General features: G+C 44.0%; 1 protein-coding gene across 1 annotated transcript in view; it reads left to right on the top strand.

The window, feature by feature from the left end:
• Positions 1-24,698, top strand: part of rhbdl1 (rhomboid, veinlet-like 1 (Drosophila)) — a 73,918-nt gene continuing 49,220 nt past the window's right edge. Inside the window, exons 1-2 of the mRNA XM_010888842.5 lie at positions 1-1,046; positions 12,993-13,151. Of these exons, the coding sequence (XP_010887144.4) occupies positions 1,008-1,046; positions 12,993-13,151 (198 nt within the window). The 5' untranslated portion in view covers positions 1-1,007. The remainder of the gene's footprint in view (positions 1,047-12,992; positions 13,152-24,698) is intronic.

Here is a 24,698-nt window from a genome sequence, read left to right as displayed (position 1 = left end):
TTGGCAAGAAGTACGTCATTTTGCCCGATGGAGACGCATTGTCCGTGCATGCTTGAGGTTGACACGTATCATTATGGCAAATGGGCATGTGTCACCTGTGCTTTTGATATCTGCTCAAATCAACTACGCAATCGGCACCCACTGTTCAAAAGATCTTTTAGCAGCAATGCACACAGTCCCTGGTTTTCCTTAAATTCTTGATGGAGGATTCATAGCCTCTGCAAGGAATAAGCATGATATCCAGAATCCTGTGTTTCAGAAAACCCACAGAGTGTATTTGTATTGAAAGTTAGTTGCAGAATTAATGCTTGTGTTGCTTCTGTGTGATTCCTTTAGTGCTCATGAGTGTTCTCAAGCTATCATGCATTTTTGTCTCCTATGTTTGACTGCATATTGGTATACAGTATATATACTGTACCTCTACATTTTGATCTATGTGTAGCTTCAGTGTTTAAGTACTCCGAGTGTTCGTGTCTGTGTGTTACTGACGTGCATCCGTTTCTGAGGCTCTAGTAGGCACAGCCGCAGTGGAGCCTCTCCCTCTCCGAGACGCCCTCCTCACAGTGAGGAGAGGAGCTGCAGCCCGTGGCCCCTCCTCCTCCAGTTGCCATTGGCCAAGACGAGCCACCTCCCTCCCCTGACTCATTGGTATGCTGGCAGTGCAGTGTGAGTGAGGAGAGAGAAGAGGAGAGAGAGAGAGGGAGCAGTCAGTGCTGTAGGGCAGGAGGAGAGTGAATGACTGAGAGAGAGACGCTGGATCTGCTTTTCTACTTGTTTTGCTGGACTCCATCCACACTGCATTGGCAGCACAGAGACAGCAGGACAGCGAGAGGCCACGGGAACCAGGCTCACCGGGACGTAGCCGCCGTCGCGTACTGGAGGGGGCTGACGCTGAGGTTTAGTCACCCACTCCTGGCTCACCCGAACCCCCCTCTCTCCCACCCCCCAGCGGCCAGCCTCCCTATGCCCTTGTCCTCAGCGGCGCCTCTCACCTCCCTGGCCAGTATATGGATAGAAGCTCCCTGTTTCAGCTCATACAAGAGCAGGTAAGCAAGCAAAGTGGTGGGGGGGCGTGGTTGGGGGGGGGGGGTTTCTATGGTAACCGTCTGCTGCCAGCAGCTACTCTCTGTCTATCTAGGGATGTGAGGCAAGAGACAGGGGTGAAAAAGGCTTCATGGTGAGGGGGTGGAGGGGACATGAGGGGGGTTGGCATATTTGGTTTGTGCCCAAATACGAAAATGCTACTAGCACTGAGGAGATATGGGGTCACGGTAGAGTCAATCCTTGAGGTCAGGACATTACAGATGTGATTGGTTTATCTGAGGAAAATGAATATGACAAATTAATGGATTACCAACTAATGGGTGCTATACTTGTTTAACTGGACAGGGAAAATTTACCACGGTCACTTATTAGGTGGCTATCCCCAGTCAACGATACCTAGAGTTAGTGTTCTTGGTTACATACAAACCCTCAACTGATTTCTTCTGCGATATCAAGATCCAGCACTGAGTTTGCCCGTCAGTTACAGACAGCCACAGCCAGTCACAGTCAGTCACAGTCGTAGTCAGCCACAGTCAGTCAGTCACAGTCAGTCACTCAGCCAGAGTCATACAGTCGTATACTTAGCCACAGTCATACAGTCAGTCACCGTCATACAGTTTTATAGTCAGCAACAGCCATACAGTCAGTCTCAGTCAGCCACAGTCGGTTACAGTCAGCAACAGTCTGTCAGTCAGTCACAGCCTCGAGCACTCTGAAGCTCCTAAGGGAAGCCTTTACTATTCTTAAAAATGTGATCCTCTTTTGTCAGCTCAAGTATTTACATCGTTTGTTAGCTAAATAAAAACCGTCTTGATTATTTAGGCACACACACACAAACACACCTCCCCAAATCACTCATTCAAGTTTTCTGACTGACTGGGCCACTGCACTGTTCAGAGTCATCTTAAGGAAATTTGTCTGACTGACAGATGAACTGGCCAATCATTCTTTCTGAAATGGAGGAATTGATTAACTGCTGCATGGTCTAAGGGTCAAGAGTGGCCCATCAGTAAAACATTGATCAACAGACTCATAGGTGTGTGTGTGTGTGTACATTTTAGACCATCAAGGAATTTTGTGTGGATATCTAAATGGAAAACAATACTGTGTTGTGGTCATACTGCTGTTTTTCTAAGTTCCCATGTGGCAGCAGGCCTTGTGAATCATTTATGAGCAATTACAGTGGGGAGAACTAGTATTTGATACACTGCCGATTTTGTAGGTTTTCTTACTTACAAAGCATGTAGAGGTCTGTAATTTTGATCATAGGTACACTTCCACTGTGAAAGACGGAATCCAGAAAATCACATTGTATAATTTTTAAATAATTAATCATAATTTTATTGCATGACATAATTATTTGATCACCTACCAACCAGTAAGAATTCTGGCTCTCACAGACCTGTTAGTTTTTCTTTAAGAAGCCCTCCTGTTGTCCACTCATTACCTGTATTAACTGCACCTGTTTGAAATTGTTACCTGTATTAAAAGACACCTGTCCACACACTCAATCAAACAGACAATAGGCAAGCAGCTTGGTGAGAAGGCAACAACTGTTGGCGCAATTATTAGAAAATGGAAGACGTTCAAGATGACGGTCAGTCTCCCTTGGTCTGGGGCTCTGTGCAAGATCTCACCTCGTGGGGCATCAATGATCATGAGGAAGGTGAGGGATCAGCCCAGAACTACACGGCAGGGCCTGGTCAATGATCTGAAGAAAGCTGAGACTACAGTCTCAAAGAAAACCATTAGTAACACACTACGCCGTCATGGATTAAAATCCTGCAGCGCACGCAAGGTCCCCCTGCTCAAGCCAGCGCATGTCCAGGCCTGTCTGAAGTAACCATCTGGATGATCAATAACCATCTGGATGATCCAGTGGAGGAATGGGAGAAGGTCATGTGGTCTGATGAGACAAAAATAGAGCTTTTTGGTCTAAACTCCACTCATCGTGTTTGGAGGCAGAAGAAGGATGAGTACAATCCCAAGAACACCATCCCAACCGTGAAGCATGGAGGTGGAAACATCATTCTTTGGGGATGCTTTTCTGCAAAGGGGACAGGACGAATGCACCGTATTGAAGGGAGGATGGATGGGGCCATGTATCGTGAGATCTTGGCCAACAACCTACTTCACTCAGTAAGAGCATTGAAGATGGGTCGTGGCTGGGTCTTCCAGCATGACAATGACCCGAAACACACAGCCAGGGCAACTAAGGAATGGCTCTGTAAGAAGCATCTCAAGGTCCTGGAGTGGCCTAGCCAGTCTCCAGACCTGAACCCAATAGAAAATCTTTGGAGGGAGCTGAAAGTCCGTATTGCCCAGCAACAGCCCCGAAACCTGAAGGATCTGGAGAAGGTCTGTATGGAGGAGTGAGACAAAATCCCTGCTGCAGTGTGTGCAAACCTGGTCAAGAACTACAGGAAATGTATGATCTCTGTAATTGCAAACAAAGGTTTCTGTACCAAATATTAAGTTCTGCTTTTGTGATGTATCAAATACTTATGTCATGCAATAAAATGCTAATTGATTTTCTGGATTTTTAGATTCCGTCACACACAGTTGAAGAGTACCTATGATAAAAATTATAGACTTCTACATGCTTTGTAAGTGGGAAAACCTGCAAAATCGACAGTTTTCTCCCCACTGTAATTTAACAGGTATAGGAGAACACTAACTTTTGTCTGGTTTCAGTAGAAGACAAGAGTAGACATTCATATTGGTCTACAGTAGATTGGTTCCAGTGTCATTTCATTCCTATACCGTACATAAATGGCTCATAGGTCATATTAGTAGCGTACTGAAGTACAACCCGATTTCCAAAAATTTTGGGACACTACATAAAATGCAAATAAAAACAGAATGCAATGATGTGCAAATCATTCAACCATATATTTAATTGAAAATAGTACAAAAACAACTTCATAAATATTATTGTTTTTGGAAAAATACATGCCCATTTTGAATTTGATGCCAGCAACACGTACATTTTTTTGGGGGGCAGGGGCATGTTTACCACTGTGTTGCAACACTCTAAGCGTTGGGGAAATGAAGACACCAGTTGCTGTAGTTTTGAGATTAAAATATTGTCCCTTTCTAACTTGATATAGAATTTCAGCTGCTCAACATTTTGTGCTCTCCTTTGTCGTATTTTTGGTTTCATAAAGCACCAAATGTTTCCAATGAGTGACAGGGGCCATGCCGTTGTAGTAAAATAGAATGTGGTTTGTCATTGTCTTGCTGAAATAAGCAAGGCCTTCCGTGAAAAATAAGTTGTCTGGATGGCAACTTATTTCGCTCCGAACTTGTATATATTGTTCAGCATTAATGGTGCCTTCACAGATGTGCAAGTCACCCATGCCATGTGCACCAATGCACCCCCATACCATCACGGATGCTGGCTTTTGAACTGTACTCTGATAACAAGCCGGATGGTCCCTCTCCTCTTTAGCCCAGAGGACACGGTTCCAAAAATAATTTCAAGTTTTGATTCATCAGACCCTGGACAGTTTTCCACATTGCCTCAGTCCATCTTAAATGAGCTTGGGCCCAAACAAGGCAGCAGTGTTTCTGGATCTTGTTTATATATGGTTCTTCATTGCTTGGTAGAGTTTTAACTTGCCTTTGTAGATGCAGCAACATACTGTGTACACAGACAATGCAGTGATGTCTAATCGTTTCTATTTTTAATGCAGTGCCTTCTGAGGGCCTGAAGATCACGGCTTTCCAATATTGATTTTCCGCCTTGTCCTTTGCGTACTGAGATTTCTCTCTGAATATTTTAATGTTATTATGTACTGTAGATGATGAGATCTCCAAACTCTTTTACGTTGAGAAACATTATTCTAAAATTGTTACAGTATTTGCCTGCGCAGTCTTTCACAGAATGTTGAACCCCTCCCCATCCTCACTTCTGAGAGATTCATCCTCTCAGGGATGCTCGTTTTATACCCAACTTTTCCAGCCTTTTGTTGCCCCTGTCCCAACTATTTTGAAACTTGTTTCTGGCCTCAATTTCAAAGTGGGCATATATTTTTCAAGAAACAATAACATTTCTCAGTTTCACCATGTAATAGGTTGTCTTTGTACTATTTTCTGTGGAATATAGAGTTTCAATTATTTGCTCATCATTGCATTTGCTTTTTCTTTACATTTTACACAGCGTACCAACTTTTTGGGAAACAGGGTTGTAGTACTAGATTTGATTCATAGGGTTTACATTACATGGCTGTTACATATCACTTGTTGATTTTACACAGGACTGTTACAGTATATTAGACTGGTTGGGTTTATATAGGACTATTATATTACACTGTTTTATATAGGACTATTAAATTACACTGGTTGGTTTTATATAGGACTTCTATTTCACTGGTTGGTTTTATATAGGACTATTATATTACACTAGTTGGTTTTATATAGGACTATTATATTATACTGGTTGGTTTTATATAGGACTATTATATTACACTAGTTGGGTTTATATAGGACTATTATATTACACTGTTTTATATAGGACTATTAAATTACACTGGTTGGTTTTATATAGGACTTCTATTACACTGGTTGGTTTTATATAGGACTATTATATTACACTAGTTGGTTTTATATAGGACTATTATATTATACTGGTTGGTTTTACACTCACCTAAAGGATTATTAGGAACACCATACTAATACTGTGTTGGACCCCCTTTCGCCTTCAAAACTGCCTTAATTCTACGTGGCATTGATTCAACAAGGTGCTGAAAGCATTCTTTAGAAATGTTGGCCCATATTGATGGGATAGCATCTTGCAGTTGATGGAGATTTGTGGGATGCACCACCAGGGCATGAAGCTCCCGTTCCACCACATCCCAAAGATGCTCTATTGGGTTGAGATGTGGTGACTGTGGGGGCCATTTCAGTACAGTGAACTCATTGTCATGTTCAAGAAACCAATTTGAAATGATTCGAGCTTTGTGACATGGTGCATTATCCTGCTGGAAGTAGCCATCAGAGGATGGGTACATGGTAGTCATAAAGGGATGGACATGGTCAGAAACAATGCTCAGGTAGGCCGTGGCATTTAAACGATGCCCAATTGGCACTAAGGGACCTAAAGTGTGCCAAGAAAACATTCCCCACACCATTACACCACCACCACCAGCCTGCACAGTGGTAACAAGGCATGATGGATCCATGTTCTCATTCTGTTTACGCCAAATTCTGACTCTACCATCTGAATGTCTCAACAGAAATCGAGACTCATCAGACCAGGCAACATTCTTCCAGTCTTCAACTGTCCAATTTTGGTGAGCTCGTGCAAATTGTAGCCTCTTTTTCCTATTTGTAGTGGAGATGAGTGGTACCCGGTGGGGTCTTCTGCTGTTGTAGCCCATCCGCCTCAAGGTTGTGCGTGTTGTGGCTTCACAAATGCTTTGCTGCATACCTTGGTTGTAACGAGTGGTTATTTCAGTCAAAGTGGCTCTTCTATCAGCTTGAATCAGTCGGCCCATTCTCCTCTGACCTCTAGCATCAACAAGGCATTTTCGCCCACAGGACTGCCGCATACTGGATGTTTTTCCCTTTTCACAGCATTCTTTGTGAACCCTAGAAATGGTTGGGCGTGAAAATCCCAGTAACTGAGCAGATTGTGAAATACTCAGACCGGCCCGTCTGGCACCAACAACCATGCCACGCTCAAAATTGCTTACATCACCTTTCTTTCCCATTCTGACATTCAGTTTGGATTTCAGGAGATTGTGTTGACCAGGACCACCCCCCTAAATGCATTTAAGCAACTGCCATGTGATTACTATTATATTACACTGGTTGGTTTTACATAGAAATATTATATTACACTGGTTGGTTTTATATAGGACTACTATATTACACTGTTTAGGTTTAAAAAGGACTATTATGTTACACTGGTTGATTTTACATAGGACTGTTATATTACACTGTTTGCTTTTATAAAGGGCTACTAAATTTGACTGCAGCACGTGAGATTGTGAGCGTGCTAGAGTAGCTACATTAGTGAGTTTATTAGTCTTTGTCTGCAGGAGGTAGCAGTGCTGAGCTATTTCTGGTCCACACAGGCTCTGTACACACACTCACTCAGTCACTCACATGCTCTAAATCACATGCAGACAACTCTGTTCCTGTCTTCTGATTATATGTAGCGAATGTTGCCGTGTGTATCATAAAATAGCTGATACTGTGAGCCAGAAATGGATTACCACCAACACTGTGCTAATGAGTAAATGAATACCTCTTCTGCACCCTCTCCCCTTGCCCCTCCCATATCAGGGCTACAGTATTTTCACCTGCAACATGGAGATGCAATGATCTGAGGACCGTGTCATTCTGTCTGGACATGTACATCCCATGGGAACAGTGTTAGTAGTTTAGTTTTGGTGTGGGATTTTATGTATCAGACATGAGAACGCTGCTGAATGAATTGCCTCACTGAGGACATGAGCGCACTCTGTGTCTGAGTGGGCGAGGATCAGGTTCATATGTTTCCTTTCAACGCCGTCTGATACCGTCAGTGGGGGGCTTTTCATGTTTCCCCCTGATTGTTTGTGTGTGCGTACGTGTGTGTGTGTACGTGTGTGCGCGTTTGTGTGTGTGAGTGCGTGTGTGCCTGTGTGCGTTTGACTGTGCTAGGTATATGGGAGAAAATACAGTAATGGCTTCAATATGAATCAAGTAGTTTGGTCCATCTGGGTAGAGGGAGTGAGTGGAGGGAAAGAGCTGCTGTGGTTGCATGGCTGCCACCATCTTGCAGTCGCTGCCACGGTAGCCTGGAATGCTGCGGCCGTCTGATGATTACAGAGTGGCCCACTTGTCAGAGAACAGCGGGGGATCCTGGGGACGCTGGAGCTGATTCACCGTTTTTCAGACGCTACCACTGTCCTAATACACTGCCACGCAAAACCCGATTCATCACGGATACTGTCCTCACAGTGCTGGTTTACTCATACACTACTAGTGTTCTGAAGTGGTTGGGCTCTACTGCACTATTACACTGCTCTGATATTGGTTCTACTTAAGCCTTAATACTACATTACTGCTGTTACAATGCTACATTTATTTGTATTTCTTTATTCCTGGGGGACTGTGTACCACGTCTAGATATCTAATTTGAATATGCTGCTACTACACAGAGGATGTTACAACCTGCACCTTGTTTTTCTTTATGGCCAAGGTCTGTTCCCAGGTCAGGGTCTTTTGCCACTCCCCACTGTATAGTCTTGGCTGCTCAGTTAAGCGAGGCCTGTTCTGAGGTATGTCTCAGTGGCTGGTTGCTCTGCTGAAGATAATAGAGGTCCTGGGGGTTAGCGCCGCCATCATTCCCCTGCAGTCAGCACAGCCACCTCCTCCACACTATATCATCCCCTATCTTCATCCATCCCTTTCTACTTGCTCGCACCATATTTTCCCCATCTCGTTTTCTCTCTCTTCGTTAACCATTTCGCCTTTGCCCTTTTCCATCATCCCTTTTTCCACAGCCCCTCCTTTCATCCATTCCTGTGTCATTATATCGCCATCCATCTATATCCTCTTTTCTCTGCTCTGCTTTCTACACTGCTCCTCTCTCTGGCCTCCCTCTTAGGTTCCTTCATCCCTTCTCCCCCTATCTTTGTCTCCCTCCTGCTCTTTTTTGAGCATTAGCCCCTCAGAGAAAAGGGAAATGCAAAAAAAAACATGCAGGCAACCCGTAACCACGGCAACGGCGTGGCCTGTCAATGCGTCGTCCTGACGGTGTTGTACCGCTTCAATCTCCATTTCCCCATCATCACCCCGAACACCCATTTCCCTTTCTCTTTTTTACATTCTTCCTCTCTCAGAAGTTCCCCACGTCTTCACACAATCAACCCTGACTGAGCAAAAATGGTTATAACCAACAATTCCTCGCCCATTATCCTTTGATTGTTAATATCCATCATTACCAACAAAAACAAATCCTTCATCACATATTCGCCTTAATTCTGAGTACTTTGTTTCTCCCAGTGTTTAACATCGTTTCGACAGCAAACATTCTCTCCATATATAATAAAAGCTGTAGCATAACATCACGACATCACATAAAATCCTGACTTTGTGTACATGTACATAAAAATTTAAGGTGGATTTGATTGTCAATTCGATCTGCAGTGTTACAGTTGAACTGTGGCGAAGAAGACCTGATCAGCATTCCCAGTGGTGGCTCTCTATACCCCGGGTCAGCGCCACATGAGAGAGGATGCTTTTCCAGTGGGATCCCAACCTCCCTGGTTTGTGTAACTGTGGATTCAGAGCACCAGAGTGTGTCACAACCTTCTGATAGAGTTGAGCAGGGTGACTGACTGAACGCTTGGTCGTGGTGTGACCATCTCTGACGCTTCCTCTTCTCATCTATTTTCGTCTCCATATCTTTCTCTCCCTCTCCTTATCTTTTTGTCAATTCAATTTTCTCTTTCTCCACACATCCCTCTCCATTTCACCTTCCCTCCGCTTCTCCCCTTTCTTTCCTCTCTCCCCCTCCAATCGTCCCAGTGCCCTACACTCCCTCTTCGGCGCCGCAGGCCGATTGGGCTGTGTTTAAACCTCCGTGAAACACACAGTAAGGGGATTAAGTAAAAATAGATCTTTGTTAATTTTCATACATGCATTCACTTTATCCGCATTTCAGGAAGCCCCTTCCAATCTCCAGGCTGTCAGACCCAGACAGTGAGGGGCCCGGCGTGTAGCCGAGATTACCCGAGTGTGATGTGTGGTGTGAGATGACTGAGCACGGAGATGGCTTGGATTACTGATGAGTTTGTGTCGGTCTGTGTGTGTACATATGCCTGCCTGCTGGTATGAACAATGGCTTCACAATGAAGTCTGTGATCATGAAAACGTAAGCATGTGTATTTGCTGATATCATATTATCACCCTTCAAATATTGTCGGCGGCGAACCTTTGATTGGTGCCATCAAGAGAAGGAACATACTTCCATCTGGCTGGGAGCATCATCAAAGCAAACGTGCGAGTATCGGACTGCTAGTACCCCGTACATGGGTTGATAAATAAATAACGAGAGACCTGGGGAGCATGAACAGTAGCTTAAATGGAACTAAAGAGCTGCTTGTGTTCAATTAACTAGACGGAAATGCAGTTGAAATCAGTACACGGAACAGGAAAAGAACGGCACAGCGAGAGAGTGACAGAAGCACACACACACACACACACTGTATCAGGTCCTCCCAGGGATATTTCTGATTGATCTTCCTTGTTCAGTTGATCTATAGGGCTGTAAACATTGAAGCTGTTCTAGTAGAGACTGGCATTGCCAGTCACCGTCAGAACAACAGTTCCAAAACCTCGATGGGGAGCATGGAGTCCCTCCTATCTTTACACAGACCAATGTGAAAAACACTGGGTTACACTCCAGAGTGATGCAACAGCTGAAAGACTGCTTTTTTGGCCCTATTCTCTGATGACTAATGAGTACATGTTAGCGTTGCAGGAAACCCTGTAAAGGGCTAGACATAGAGTGGTTGACCCTGTGGTCTATTTCTGCTGGATTTGGCCATAGGCAAACTTAGACTCAAGGAGACAGTCTAAAGAGTTACCATTACTGGCACAGCATATTAATGTGCCATTGAAACAAATTACATCAAATCAAAAGAAAAACGTATCAGAAATAAATAGGCAGTCAAGGATGGATAGAGCAAAAACACACTGTGGACTACTAGCACACACACACCCCATACTTTATGAGCCATTTTTAACCAGGCACTATTTCAGATGGCTAAACTCTGGCGTTTTTATGACACTCCCCCTCTTAAATCAATTACTGGGAGGCCGAAGCATGCGAGCCTCAGCGATAATAACCCAGGGGGCCAGGCAGTGAGAGTGCTGATTAATGAAAACCACACTGATTGGTCCACAAATGCGCCTAGACCGTGACTCACTAACTCACTAGGCCGCAAACTGTATGACTTCAACTTCAAAATAAAAGTAAAATGAATGTTTACATTTCATTCTCTATATTGGGTCATCGGTTGGATTTCAGTCGTGTGCCGTGTTCAGGTCACAGCATACCATTAGAATGACCTGTTGGCTCACTGTGGTTATCAGTTAGACTCCTGTCAATGCATGTTGCTAACAGTTCCTTTAGGCCTACCCATTTAATTAGATAGAATAAATACAGCTGCCTAGTGTCCTGTTTTTAAGGCAGGTCTAATTCCTCTATTGACTTTCCCACTGATAGTATGGTTGAATTAATGCTATTGACAAATTCTTCTCTCTTACTCTCTATTGTCCGGGTCTGTCTGTTTTATTGTGGCTCTGTTGGTGACCCTTCTGTCTATGGACTTTTTTACTGATGCATTCATGAAGCTACATTCTTACAGTATCTTTCTGCATCATTGTAGCCTATTGAGCATCATGCAGTTGTCTTGTACCTTAATTAGTGAATTGTACTAAAGCTAATAAATTTTACTGTTTAACGATGACCATAAATTGGATCATTAGACAATTTGATTTTAATATGTAAGGACCCCTGTAGTAATTGAAAAATCTGGGTGAAACTATTTTTAAAATACATCGAAGTTGGTCTTTACTTTGCCTTATAGAAACACATGGAATAAAACATTTACACATTGCAAAAAATATAGTCAAGTGTTTTTTTCCCTAAACTCATATTTAATTATTTCCCCATTTCCATGCTTTTATCAGTAATTGCACCCCATGTACTTTTGTCACATAAACACCCCAGGACTTACCTGCCTTCAAATGGCTCCAAAGAAGCTTTTGGGCATCACTGAGAAAAACACTTCCCGGTTTTCCTAAGAATATATTGAGGTGGTTAATAGTTTGAAGCCCAAACCTTTTCGTCTTGACAGTCTGTTTTGTAAGAAAAAGTATGCAGCTGTTCTGATCTGAGGATACAAAGGCAAAAACAAAAAATGCGGTCTTGCTGCATAGACTAGCCTTTCTCAAATGTTTTTTTTGTGCCTGGGACTGTAAAATTATGTGCATCTTCCCCTGGGAGGCTTGTGTTAAAAAAACTATTGACCACAGGTTTTTTTTATTAAACAGATTATTTAAAATATCAATTTCCAGTACCATAAAAACCATAAAAAGTGTTTTAACAGGGCCGTAAAAAGGTCCATCAAGCAATTTCATTTTCTGCTTTAGGATACATTGGAGATATTGAAAACAATTACATTATTAAAAAAAAAAATTTGGGAGGGGGCTTTAGGGTATTCCCATAATGTTAACACCCTTAAATATGCAGAAGCAAGTAGACCAAACAGAAATCTGAAGGATTTAGGTATATGGTTTGTTGAGAATGCCATGCATCAGAATGGGAAATTCATGTAAACATCAAGAAAGATCATCAAACAATAACTGACTATAGAAAAGAAGATCTTCCCAGTGTCCTATAGTTTCTGAGTGTCCTTTTGTTGTTTTCTAGAGTCATACCATTATTTAAGGGTTGAAAAGTAAATCTTTAAGCATTTTTGAAGCAACCGTCAGTGCTATAAGTGAGGCTTATTTGTGAGGGAATGCCACACAGTGGCAGGGACACATGAGTTGAGAAATGCTGGTTCAGTCTCTGTTCTTTCAGAACATGCATACTTATCCCTAACTTACATGATGGGGGGTTTACAAACATTGCTGTGGTTCTGGAATCTCTCCCTCAATAAAGCACAAGGGAACATGATGATGTCAGTCGTAAGCCCTTCAGATGTGTTATGACCATGATGAACGCTGAGAAAAATGTATTTAGAAAAGAAGAAACATTCTAGTATGTATGCTTGGACTAAACTCCTGTTTGAATAACAACATTTTGGAAATGAACGGAAATTCCAATTTTAGAATGTCATGCTCCCTTTTCAGTTGTTGAAACAATCTCATCTTGAATCTCATCAGCAGCATTCTGGTCAGCTTGTCTTACACTCATTTGAATGTACTGTTGTGTTTGCCAGCTGGACCCAGACAACACCGGTTTCATCGCAGTGGAGAACTTCTCCAGTCTGGTGGAGCACCATGAGCTGCAGCTGGACCCCTCCAAACTGGACATGCTGTTCGCCTTGGTGCAGAGCAACGAGGATGGACAGGTGTGCTACCAAGAGCTCATCGAACTGGTGAGCGTCTGGAAGCATATACAAAGAAAATCAATCTCACTCACTAAAAAGACGGGCTCACATATCCATGTTTCTGTGGGGTCCTGTGTATCATAGTAGAACATGGCATCTTCAATGCCAGGGTCATGGGGCCTGGACAAAAAAGGATGAAAAGGTATGCACTATAAGTTGCTCTGAATAGTTGTAACCTAAATTAGTGGATATAAAAATTCTGCATGCCTATATTAACCAGAAAAGGAACCAGGCAAGCTCTGAATAGCTGTAACCTAAATTAGTGGACATAAAAATTCTGCATGCCTATATTAACCAGAAAAGGAACCAGGCAAGCCTAGTTCAGCCGGCCCACAATTAAAAGTGATAAATGTTTCAAATCCAGGACTCCCACATGAGTTGCTTTGTCTTTAACATGCTATACCCAGTTGGTATAGGATCTCGACATTACATAATTTTGTCACGCATTAACATCACGCCAAGTTTGAATATTTCTATAGATACCATTAAGCATTGTGTTAAACTGAGTAAGGTTTCTTATTAAGTTTACCTCCACTACAAATTACATATGAAATGTATGGCTTTTGCCACTGGCCGTTTTAACAGCTAACTTATTAGTATCTAACTTACTACTTGGAATAATCATAAGATTTGAGCAATTGCTAGTGAGAATGAATATTAACTTAACACAGCCAAAGCTATTTCATTGCACAACAAAAACATGCAGGCAACCCGTAATCACAACAACAACATGTCTTTTTTCTTTAATTCATGAATGACATTGATACAATAACTATCAATAAAGGTGACGATAACTGACTTTTTCGTCAAGTAAAAAGACGAGGGAGCCCCGACTCTTTTACTGACCGAGGGGTTTTTACCTAGCCTATATTACCCCAAAAATCATGCACGGATGCGTACTTCAGCAATCCACCAGAAATAGTCGCAATATAAACAGTTTTATTCAAGGCTTACTATAACATAGCTACTGAAGGTTGTAGCCAGCAAAGTTTTTATCAATCCAGAACATATCCTAAAGCACAATTTACTTTGACTGTGACGAGGTTTGAATGCGGGACCTATTGGTTGCAGGTCCACGTCTCTAACCACTACGCTATTTAACAAGGGTCGGTTGGTTGGGCAAAAATGTGAAATTCGCTTACGCGGTCTGGCAAAAATGCAAAGTCAGAAATCAAGACAAACCATGTCAGACTTTATTTGACCTTGATTACAATAAAGAATAATGTCTCTTAAAAATAGGAACAAATAAAAAAAACTATCCATGTTTTTGTTGTATAAGTGTGCATATCCCACAACTAATAATTTGTGGAAGTAATTTTGGATTTGTCTCTATCTACCTAGTATTCCTGAATTTTGCAAATGTATCAAACTATTTTCAGTGAAATTGTGAAATTGCATGAAGATCTGCTGTTGCATGACCCTGTTTAGGTCAGTCTACACATTTTCAGGAGGATTTTCTAGAGGACATTACTGTAACTTTTTAAAAGCCATTCGCTGTGATTCGCTGATTCCCTGTTGATTCGCTGTGTGCTTCAGATAATTGTCACATTGGAAGATTACATTCTTTAACTTTTGCTTTCTGGCTGAGGGCTCAAATAAACAAACAAGGTTTGCGTCAAAATATATTATGAAGCTATCCATTGTCCTCTCAATCCTCAACAGTTCCCACTGAAGAGATGCAGTCCCATAGCATGATTCTACTGTTGGCTTTGTGCCAATATATCTTTTGGAATTAGAACAAAAAGGTCTACATTGGTCTGAGAAGACAATAACACATCTCTCTGATGGTTTTTTGAGACTTACAAAATGTATACAGGATCTTCTAAGAAAGTTTAAGGAAATCCTAAAGGTAATCTTATTTTGAATGTCATCAGTGTCACTTACATTGATGTCAGAAAATGGCAAATTACCTTTGTATATCATTTGGAAGGTGCATTTAAAAAATATATTGTATCTCTGTGGGCCTAGTAGCATAAGGGGGACACAATTCAAAATACTTTTTTAGGTTGTTCCAAACCGATGGGGCTACATAAAAGCCCTTTTTCCAACTCAAGTTTTGGCATTTGGGACAGTTAGCAGGACAAAGTCCTGCGAACTAAGAGAGTACCCACCACATTTCTGCAGAATAGAAATGTACAAATAAAAAGGTAGCAAACCCAGAATGTCTTTGTAAATAAAAGTATACCAGTGACTAAGCTTATGGGTGACTAGGGACGGTCAGACAATCCCAGGATATAAAGTGCAATTGTGCGTAAGGGCTTTACAGTTTAAAATAAATCTCAACGCTCCATGGAAAAGGATGTCGATTGATCTCAAACACAGAGCAGAAGTGTTCGTATAGAAAATATTGCCATAATCCAGTAAAGGCATAAAAGTAGCTGATACAAGATCTTTTTAGCTTCAAATGAAAAACAAGCTTTGTTCCTAAAATAAAATGCCAACTTCAGCTTTAGTTTTTTTAATGTTGTTAATTATGCAATTTAAGCGAGAGGTCGTCATCATTTAAAATTCCAAGATATTTCTATGAAGTTACAGCATCAATCTCACTGCCCTGACAAGTAGTAATAAGAGGAAGGTCCAGAGGTAAATTTTTTGGAGAACATAATTAATTAGATTTTGTCCCCATTGAGAACATTGCATATTGCATATTGAACAGCATTAAAAGCAGTTGGTAAGTTCTGAAAAGCTTGTACGAGAGTCTAGGCACAACAATAAATGAGTGTCATCAGTATAAAAGGGAAGCTCTGCATTTTGCAATCTGCATGTAGTGAATAAGAGGGGACCAAGTACAGAGCCCTGGGGCACACCTTTTCAAACAGACAATTCATCAGATGCGAGCCTGTCAAATTGAGTACACTGAGTTTTATTAGACAGATGGTTAGCAAACCATGCAACAGCATGCTCAGAAAGACCTAAGCTTGACAATTTCTGCTTCGGTATATCATGATCAACTGTATTGAAAGCCTTATAGAGATTATTTAAAAGTGATACACGGTGCTCTTTTTAATCAAAGGTGTAAGTGATATTGTTTATAACAGTTTCAATTGTGCTATGCTTCTTCCTGAAACCTGTTTGGTACATAAATGAAATAGAATTACGGGCAAAAAAAAACAACACTTACAAGGGTTTCAAGTATTTTACCCATGGGAGACAGCTTCGAGATTGGTCTATAATTGTTTAAAAGCGAGGGATCTCCCCCTTTTAGCAGGGCTACAACAAATGTAGACTTCCACATATTAGATATTTCATTATATTCCAGTGTAAGTTTGAAGAGATGTGTAGACTGAGACCCTATGTGAAGGAACTCATCACCCTTTGGCTCCTGTTCAGTTTAACCCGTTCATAGCCTAATACTTTATCAGCTTATGGTGGAGCAGATGTAAAAAGCATGGCTCAATATCTTCTGTTGATCAGTGTTCTGAATCTCGTGATGCTGCTAGGTCATTGACTTGGTCTTATTCATTCATTCCTTTCTACTTGACCTGTCGTTGTCAGTGTTTAGAGCTGCGTTTCCATTATGAATTGATGCAAAGCCTTTTAAAGGGGCCGATGTGATTCTCAGCCCTGTGGAGCTGTAAACCAGAGCAATATTTTTTCACTTCTTTGCAGCATACGGGTGTAGGCAGTATGATTAATTCAACACAGTGCAATTCCTGACATATTTTCACTTATTTTAGCTGATTCCCCTCCGTTGGCTTTGTTCGGTCCATGGTTTGTAATGAAAGCTGTTTCACCTGGTTCCCTTCCAAATGCTCTAGCCTCATTTCTGGGGTTTGAGCAGCAATACAGATGCAGACACTTTCAGATGCTGGCATTTTGACAAGTTAAGTTTACTTGACCCCTCTCCTGTCATCTACTCCTCCCTTTTTAGATCTTTCATGCTTCTTTTTGCCAACCCCCCAACCCCGCACAATATCCTCCCTCCTTTCCCTTCCCCTATCAAAGACTCAGATGTCATTTTATTTTCCTTTCCCAGTGAAAAGCTGCAAATCGTATGTAAAAACCTTCCCCAGTTTTAGACAGACCAAAGAGACAGTTTAACATTCACCGTCAGCCAAATGCAAATGGTGTTCGATCAACCCAGCACGGGCTGGAGCAGGCAGTAGTCTCAGGTAATTTGAGAATGCCCAGACTCACATTAGATATATCGACCTCCGAGTCTGATTGGTAAAGATTTGTCTGACACGTGTACACACACAAACACACACCCACACACAAAGGACGTGCACTTGCTCACTAACACACAATCACAGGGGAGGCTAATAGATGTACACATGGACTCATTCATCTCACACGTGCTCGCTGTTCAAATCCGCTGACTAATTTGGCTGATTTTCTAATGCTAATAGGAATGTTCTCTGTGTGTGTGTGTGTGTCTAGTTATACTTTTGGTTCTCAGGTTTAGTTTGCTGGAGGAAAAACTTGCAAATGTAGTGGGACATTTTTAACCATAGGTTTTCACTGAGCTGAGAACACCCTAGTCTCTCAAGTCTGATAGCTACGTTTGTTTAACTTTGTACGAAAATTCACACACAGGGATCAAGTTTTTGCCTCCATTTGTCCAAATGAGCGAGAATAGCTAGTACTGTCATCGAACCTTGTGCTGCTACCCAAGGTCTGGCAACGTGAGACAAAGAACACTCTCCCTTCCTCTGGTCTTCATATCACTCTTCTCTACCTATTTATTTTCTTTTTGACATCAGTGTTTTTGTCTTTCCATACTATTGTACTTTGCTTCTCTTATGTACAGTGCTGTGATCAATGTGTGATCTTGCAGACAATGATTTAGCTTTGATATACTTTCATTAAACCTGCCCCCCCCCCCCAGTTTCTATCTTGTTTTCTGCACATGGAGAATACCAGAATATCAGTTCATGTGCAGGCATGTTGGGAAGAGCTGGAATAGATGGTCTGGCGGACGACAGTCCAGAAAAGGTTCAATCCACATCCACACCAGGCAATAGATTATTTCCTGGGTCTCCTGAGTTAAGACCTGGTCAGGAAGATAAATTGCATCTTCCCAGGACATTGTGGCAGTGTGTGACAGTGTGCTCGTTCATGTGTGTGACAGTGTGCTCATGCATGTGTGTGACAGTGTGCTCGTGCATGTGTGTGACAGTGTGCTCGTGCATGTGTGTGACAGGGTGCTCGTTCATGTGTGTGACAGTGTGCTCGTGCATGTTTGTGACAGGGTGCTCGTTCATGTGTGTGACAGGGTGCTCGTGCATGTGTGTGACAGTGTGCTCGTGCATGTGTGTGACAGTGTGCTCGTGCATGTGTGTGACAGTGTGCTCGTGCATGTGTGTGACAGTGTGCTCGTGCATGTGTGTGACAGTGTGCTCATGCATGTGTGTGCTATGTAGATTTTCACCATTTATACAATGCACGCTTTTAAGTATTTGTCCATCCTCTTTTCACCCTGGCGCCCTGTGAACTTCACCCTGTCAGTCTGCTGAACTTGTTACACGTTCCTTTTTTTTCTCCTGTGTTTTTCTTGGGGTTCGTTGACTGTGTCAGCCGCTGGTTCACACATCCTCTCTCTGCATGAGTGGGTGTCAATGTGTTGGGAGGGAGCCGTTAACCCACTGGTTCAGTAACATGTGGCTATGTGGCTGTGGAAATGTGTTTGACATTCCACATGTTGACGTCTGATCTGAACCACAGAGCTCAGTCAGGCCAGCCTGAGGGGAGAATAATTAATGCTCTCCTAAACCCTCTCAGGGGAACTGCCGAGCTGCAGTCCGACGGGCCCACACAGACGAAACCGATGTGAGAGTCCAACAGGCTCATATATATGGAACCACTGCTTTTTTCGTGGTGATGGGAATGGTCCTTTGTGGATTACTTCTGTTGGTGTGTTCTGACGGTAGATGATTGGAGCCCAGTAGCCTGTTGGGCAGTGGAAACAATGCCATTACACATGGACACGGTACAATGTGTGAAGTGGAAGCAAGCATTTGTAATGGGAAGCCAAAAAGTATGAATCGAAATGTGATGTAAAGGAATGAAAGATACAGGTATGATTAGCACGGCTGAACAAGGGATGTTAGGGTTGGGCTTAGGTATTAACGCTAAGTCTTAATGCTAGGTATTAAGGTTAGGTTTCCCAATGGTTATGGTTCGAGTTAAAGTTAGGGATTATTGTAAGAATTAGGTATTCATTTTGAAGGGTTAAGGCAGATTCAGGGAAGAGCTTAAAACAAAACATTTAACGATACATTTTGTCCATAATGAGTTTGGGAGGGAAATTGGTGAGGGTCATGCTTTATTAAATGGGGGAGGGTCATGCTTTATTAAATGGGGGGAGGGTCTGCTCCGTGTGGCACCGCAGCTCCTCTTCCTCTCCGGCGCTCCTCCTCACCTGTGTACTAACCACCGGCAGGAGTGTGATGGCAGCAGCACACCGAGGACGCACCGGTTCCCACTCACTCATCAGTTGTCTGCAGGTTTTGTTTGTTAGCCACTGCGTCTCACAGACGATTGTTTCCTGTCGTTGAATGTGAAGTGCGTTTCTGTATAATACGAAATTAATAACACTACATAAAGAATTGAACTGTCTACGTTTGAGTTTTGTTTCCTTCTTTCCATTGCCTTATTTTAATGCACGCTTGGAACTCGCTCCGTCACATTTCATAGTTGACTACATTTCAGTAGCCTCTCCGTCAGAATCCATCCGGGATTTACGCATTGACTGGGGGAATATACTTTATTTCTTTATCACCATTCTGTTGGCTATACGATCAGTCCTCTTTGTGCTTGGCGTATACAGATTGTGGATATAGCGCAATATATATAGTAGAAAAAAGGCTTGAAAAAGCTAAAAATCTACTATCTTTGGTGTTGCAGATTTACGTAAGGAACGCAATCGGGAAATAACTTCTCTTCTTTGCAGCCTCTATTCACTGTAGATTGTCTTGAAATATTCAATGGACTTTCATAGTCGAAGGAAGATGTTCCGTTAGGGGAAACGAATCATGTATTAGAGGTGTTGTTACCGAATGTAGAGAACAGTCCATGTGGATGGTTAAATTATCAATATGCCTACGAGTTGTTTTGCTCCATTTCCCATCGTAACGTAGAAATTGAATGGTTTCAGGATTGCATGCTTAATGCAGATTAGAGCATTCCTGTTTTAATATACAGATGATAATCAGGGACACGGCTTGTTCTAAATATGGCACTGCATCAATGAAAAACATATTGCTTTGCATAGTGGAAAAGGATATCAAAGAACAGGACAAGGGAACAAAAAGATGAGTCACAACTCCAGGGCCTAAAATTCTGATATTGTAGTCGCTATGGGCTTGCGACAGTGATTAAAAAATAAATAAACGCAACAATAAATAATAATCTAAACTAGCGCTCTCTCCATTAGCTACAAGGAGGGCATGCAGTTAGTGCAGCATTGTGCATATTAGGCTGTGTGTATCGGCTGGTCCTGTAGTTGTTACAATAATTCATTCATTCATTCATCTTCTTCCGCTTCATCCGGGGCCGGGTCGCGGGGGCAGCAGTCTAAGCAGAGATGCCCAGACTTCCCTCTCCCCAGACACTTCCTCCAGCTCTTCCGGGGGGACACCGAGGCGTTCCCAGGCCAGCCGGGAGACATAGTCCCTCCAGCGTGTCCTAGGTCTTCCCCGGGGTCTCCTCCCGGTGGGACGGGACCGGAACACCTTCCCAGGAAGGCGTTCCGGAGGCATCCGAAACAGATGCCCAAGCCACCTCAGCTGACCCCTCTCGACGTGGAGGAGCAGCGGCTCTACTCTGAGCTCCTCCCGGGTGACCGAGCTTCTCACCCTATCTCTAAGGGATCGCCCAGCCACCCTGCGGAGAAAGCTCATTTCGGCCGCCTGTATCCGGGATCTTGTCCTTTCGGTCATGACCCAAAGCTCATGACCATAGGTGAGAGTAGGAACGTAGATTGACCGGTAAATCGAGAGCTTCGCCTTACGGCTCAGCTCTTTCTTCACCACGACAGACCGATACATCGACCGCATTACTGCAGAAGCTACACCGATCCGTCTGTCAATCTCCCGTTCCATCCTTCCCTCACTCGTGAACAAGACCCCTAGATACTTAAACTCCTCCACTTGAGGCAAGCACTCTTCACCAACCTGAAGTGGGCAAGCCACCCTTTTCCGACTGAGGACCATGGCCTCGGATTTGGAGTTACTGATTCTCATCCCCACCGCTTCACACTCGGCTGCAAACCGTCCCAGCGCATGCTGAAGGTCCTGGTTAGAAGGGGCCAACACAACAACATCATCCGCAAAGAGCAAAGACGAAATCGTGTGGTCCCCAAACCTGACACCCTCCGGCCCCTGGCTGCGCCTAGAAATTCTGTCCATAAAAATTATGAACAGAACCGGTGACAAAGGGCAGCCCTGCCGGAGTCCAACATGCACTGGGAACAAGTCTGACTTACTGCCGGCAATGCGGACCAAGCTCCTACTTCGGTCGTATAGGGACCTGACAGCCCTTTGCAAAGGACCCAGGACCCCATATTCCCGAAGCACTCTCCACAGGACGCCGCGAGGGACACAGTCGAATGCCTTCTCCAAATCCACAAAACACATGTGGATTGGTTGGGCAAACTCCCATGAACCCTCCAACACCCCGTAGAGGGTATAGAGCTGGTCCAGTGTTCCACGGCCCGGACGAAAACCACACTGTTCCTCCTGAATCCGAGGATCTACTATCGGCCGTATTCTCCTCTCCAGAACCCTGGCATAGACTTTTCTCAGCCTCCCCGGGAGTGTGATCCCCCTATAGTTGGAACACACCCTCCGGTCCCCCTTTTTAAAAAGAGGGACCACCACCGCGGTCTGCCATCCCAGAGGCACTGTCCCCGACCGCCACGCGATGTTGCACAGGCGTGTCAACCAAGACAGCCCCACAACATCCAGAGACTTGAGGTACTCAGGGCGGATCTCATCCACCCCCGGTGCCTTGAAGTACTCCTTCCACCGCTCGACAACATCCCCAGTTGAGGTCAACAGCTGCCCACCTCTACTGTAAACAGCGTTGGTAGGGCACTGTTTCCCTCTCCTGAGGTGCCGGACGGTTTGCCAGAATCTCTTCGAGGCCAGCCGATAGTCCTTCTCCATGGCCTCACCGAACTCCTCCCAGGCCCGAGTTTTTGCCTCCACAACCACCCGGGCTGCAGTCCGCTTGGCCTGTCGGTACCCGTCAGCCGCCTCAGGAGTCCCACAAGCCAACCAGGCCTGATAGGACTCCTTCTTCAGCTTGACGGCATCCCTTACTTCCGGTGTCCACCACCGGGTTCGATTGCCGCCTCGACAGGCACCAGAGACCTTACGGCCACAGCTCCGAGTGGCCGCTTCGACAATGGCGGTGGAGAACATGGTCCACTCGAACTCAATATCTCCAGCCTCCCTCGGGATCCAGTCGAAGCTCTGCCGGAGGTGGGAGTTAAAGATCTCTCTGACAGGGGACTCGGCCAGACGTTCCCAGCAGACCCTTACAGTACGCTTGGGCCTGCCGAGTCTGTCCAGCTTCCTCCCCCGCCATCGGATCCAACTCACCACCAGGTGGTGATCAGTTGACAGCTCCGCCCCTCTCTTCACCCGAGTGTCCAAGACATACGGCCGCAGGTCAGATGAAACGACAACAAAGTCGATCATCGACCTGCGGCCTAGGGTGTCCTGGTGCCATGTGCACTGATGGACACCCTTATGCTTGAACATGGTGTTCGTTATGGACCAAACTGTGACTAGCACAGAAGTCCAATAACTGAACACCGCTCGGGTTCAGATCAGGGGGGCCGTTCCTCCCAATCACATCCCTCCAGGTGTCACTGTCGTTGCCCACGTGGGCGTTGAAGTCCCCCAGTAGAACGATAGAGTCCCCAGTCGGAGCACTTTCCAGCACCCCTCCCAGAGACTCCAAGAAGGTTGGGTACTCTGCACTGCCGTTCGGCTCGTAGGCACAAACAACAGTGAGAGACCTATCCCCGACCCGTAGGCGCAGGGAAACGACCCTCTCGTTCACCGGGGTAAACTCCAACACATGGCGGCAAAGCTGGGGAGCTATAAGCAAACCCACACCAGCCCGCCGCCTCTCACCATGGGCAACTCCAGAGTGGTGAAGAGTCCATCCTCTCTCAAGGAGTGTGGTTCCAGAGCCCAAGCCATGCGTAGAGGTGATCCCGACTACCTCTAGTCGGAACCTTTCAACCTCACGCACGATCTCAGGCTCCTTCCCCGCCAGCGAGGTGACGTTCCACGTCCCGAGAGCTAGTTTCCGTGTCCAGGGATCGGGTTGTCTAGGCCCCCACCTTCGACTGCCGCCCGATCCTCTCTGCACCGACCCCTTATGGTCCCTCCTGTGGGTGGTGAGCCCACGGGAAGGCGGCCTCACGTCGCTCGTTCGGGCTGAGCCCAGCCAGGCCCCATGGGGAAAGGCCCGGCCACCAGGCGCTCGCGTACGAGCCCCAACCCCGGGCCTGGCTCCAGGGTGGGGCCCCGGCTGCACCATACCGGGCGACGTCACGGAACTCAAGAAAATATTCATCATTAAGGGGTGTTTTGAACCGCTCTTAGTCTGACCCGTCGCCTAGGACCTGTTTGCCTTGGGAGACCCTACCAGGGGCATATAGCCCCAGACAACATAGCTCCTAGGGTCACTCGGGTACTCAAACCCCTCCACCACGTTAAGGTGGCAGTTCAAGGAGGAGTGTTACAATAATCTTATTTTTATAGATGTTTGGAAACGTGAAAACAACCCTATAGCCTAATATAGGGTTTTCCAGGCAAGGTGAAATCTTTGAGTTAGAATACGTTCTGCATTTTAAAGCTGAAGTTTGTAAGTTTTTGCATTAACACATCGCTATTCAATTAATCTATATTGTGGATGAATTCCTACCATATCAGATGGTCCCAGGCCCGCATCAGAAAAACGTCTGTATATATTGTAAAATGTTTCCAGCGCACAGGAAGTGATGCGTTAGACATTTAAACAAAGAGCTGAGGCTGAAATAAATAAGGTAGTGACTACTCTCAATTTGTGGATCAAGCAGTGAGACATGCTAGTTAGACAATGTTATAAAAAAATGTAAGAAGTTCAAAAAGTTATGGTATTTAAGAAAATAAACTGAACTCACACCAGCGACAGGCTTTCTGGGGAAATTAAACAGAAATACTTCCTGTTCTTGAAAGTTACATACTTCAGCTTTAAAAATATAGCTAATCTAAACTTTGTTTTAATATTTCCACTTTCATTGGGTCAGTTGTTTGTACTCTGGGCTTATAATATTGACTACCTTTGCATGCATATTATTGAGCAGGAGAATTTGTCTTTGAGACCAAATGCGCTTGATCTACTTTTTTATCTGCATTTAGAATGGGGAGGTCATATTTCTTTTCCCCTGTAGGCTTGCTGAGGGTGATATTAAAATATATTTTGCTTGGGGGTGGGTCAACCATTTTCATGTTTTCGTTTTTTCTTTCTCTGAATACCCCATGTCATAAATAACGATCAGTTCCTTACACAAATTCAATCTCACAACCTTTGAAA

Source organism: Esox lucius, chromosome 5, assembly GCF_011004845.1.
Source record: "Esox lucius isolate fEsoLuc1 chromosome 5, fEsoLuc1.pri, whole genome shotgun sequence".
NCBI lineage: Eukaryota > Metazoa > Chordata > Actinopteri > Esociformes > Esocidae > Esox > Esox lucius.
Note: the sequence above shows the minus strand (reverse complement) of the source record. Positions and strands in the feature narration are given on the sequence as shown.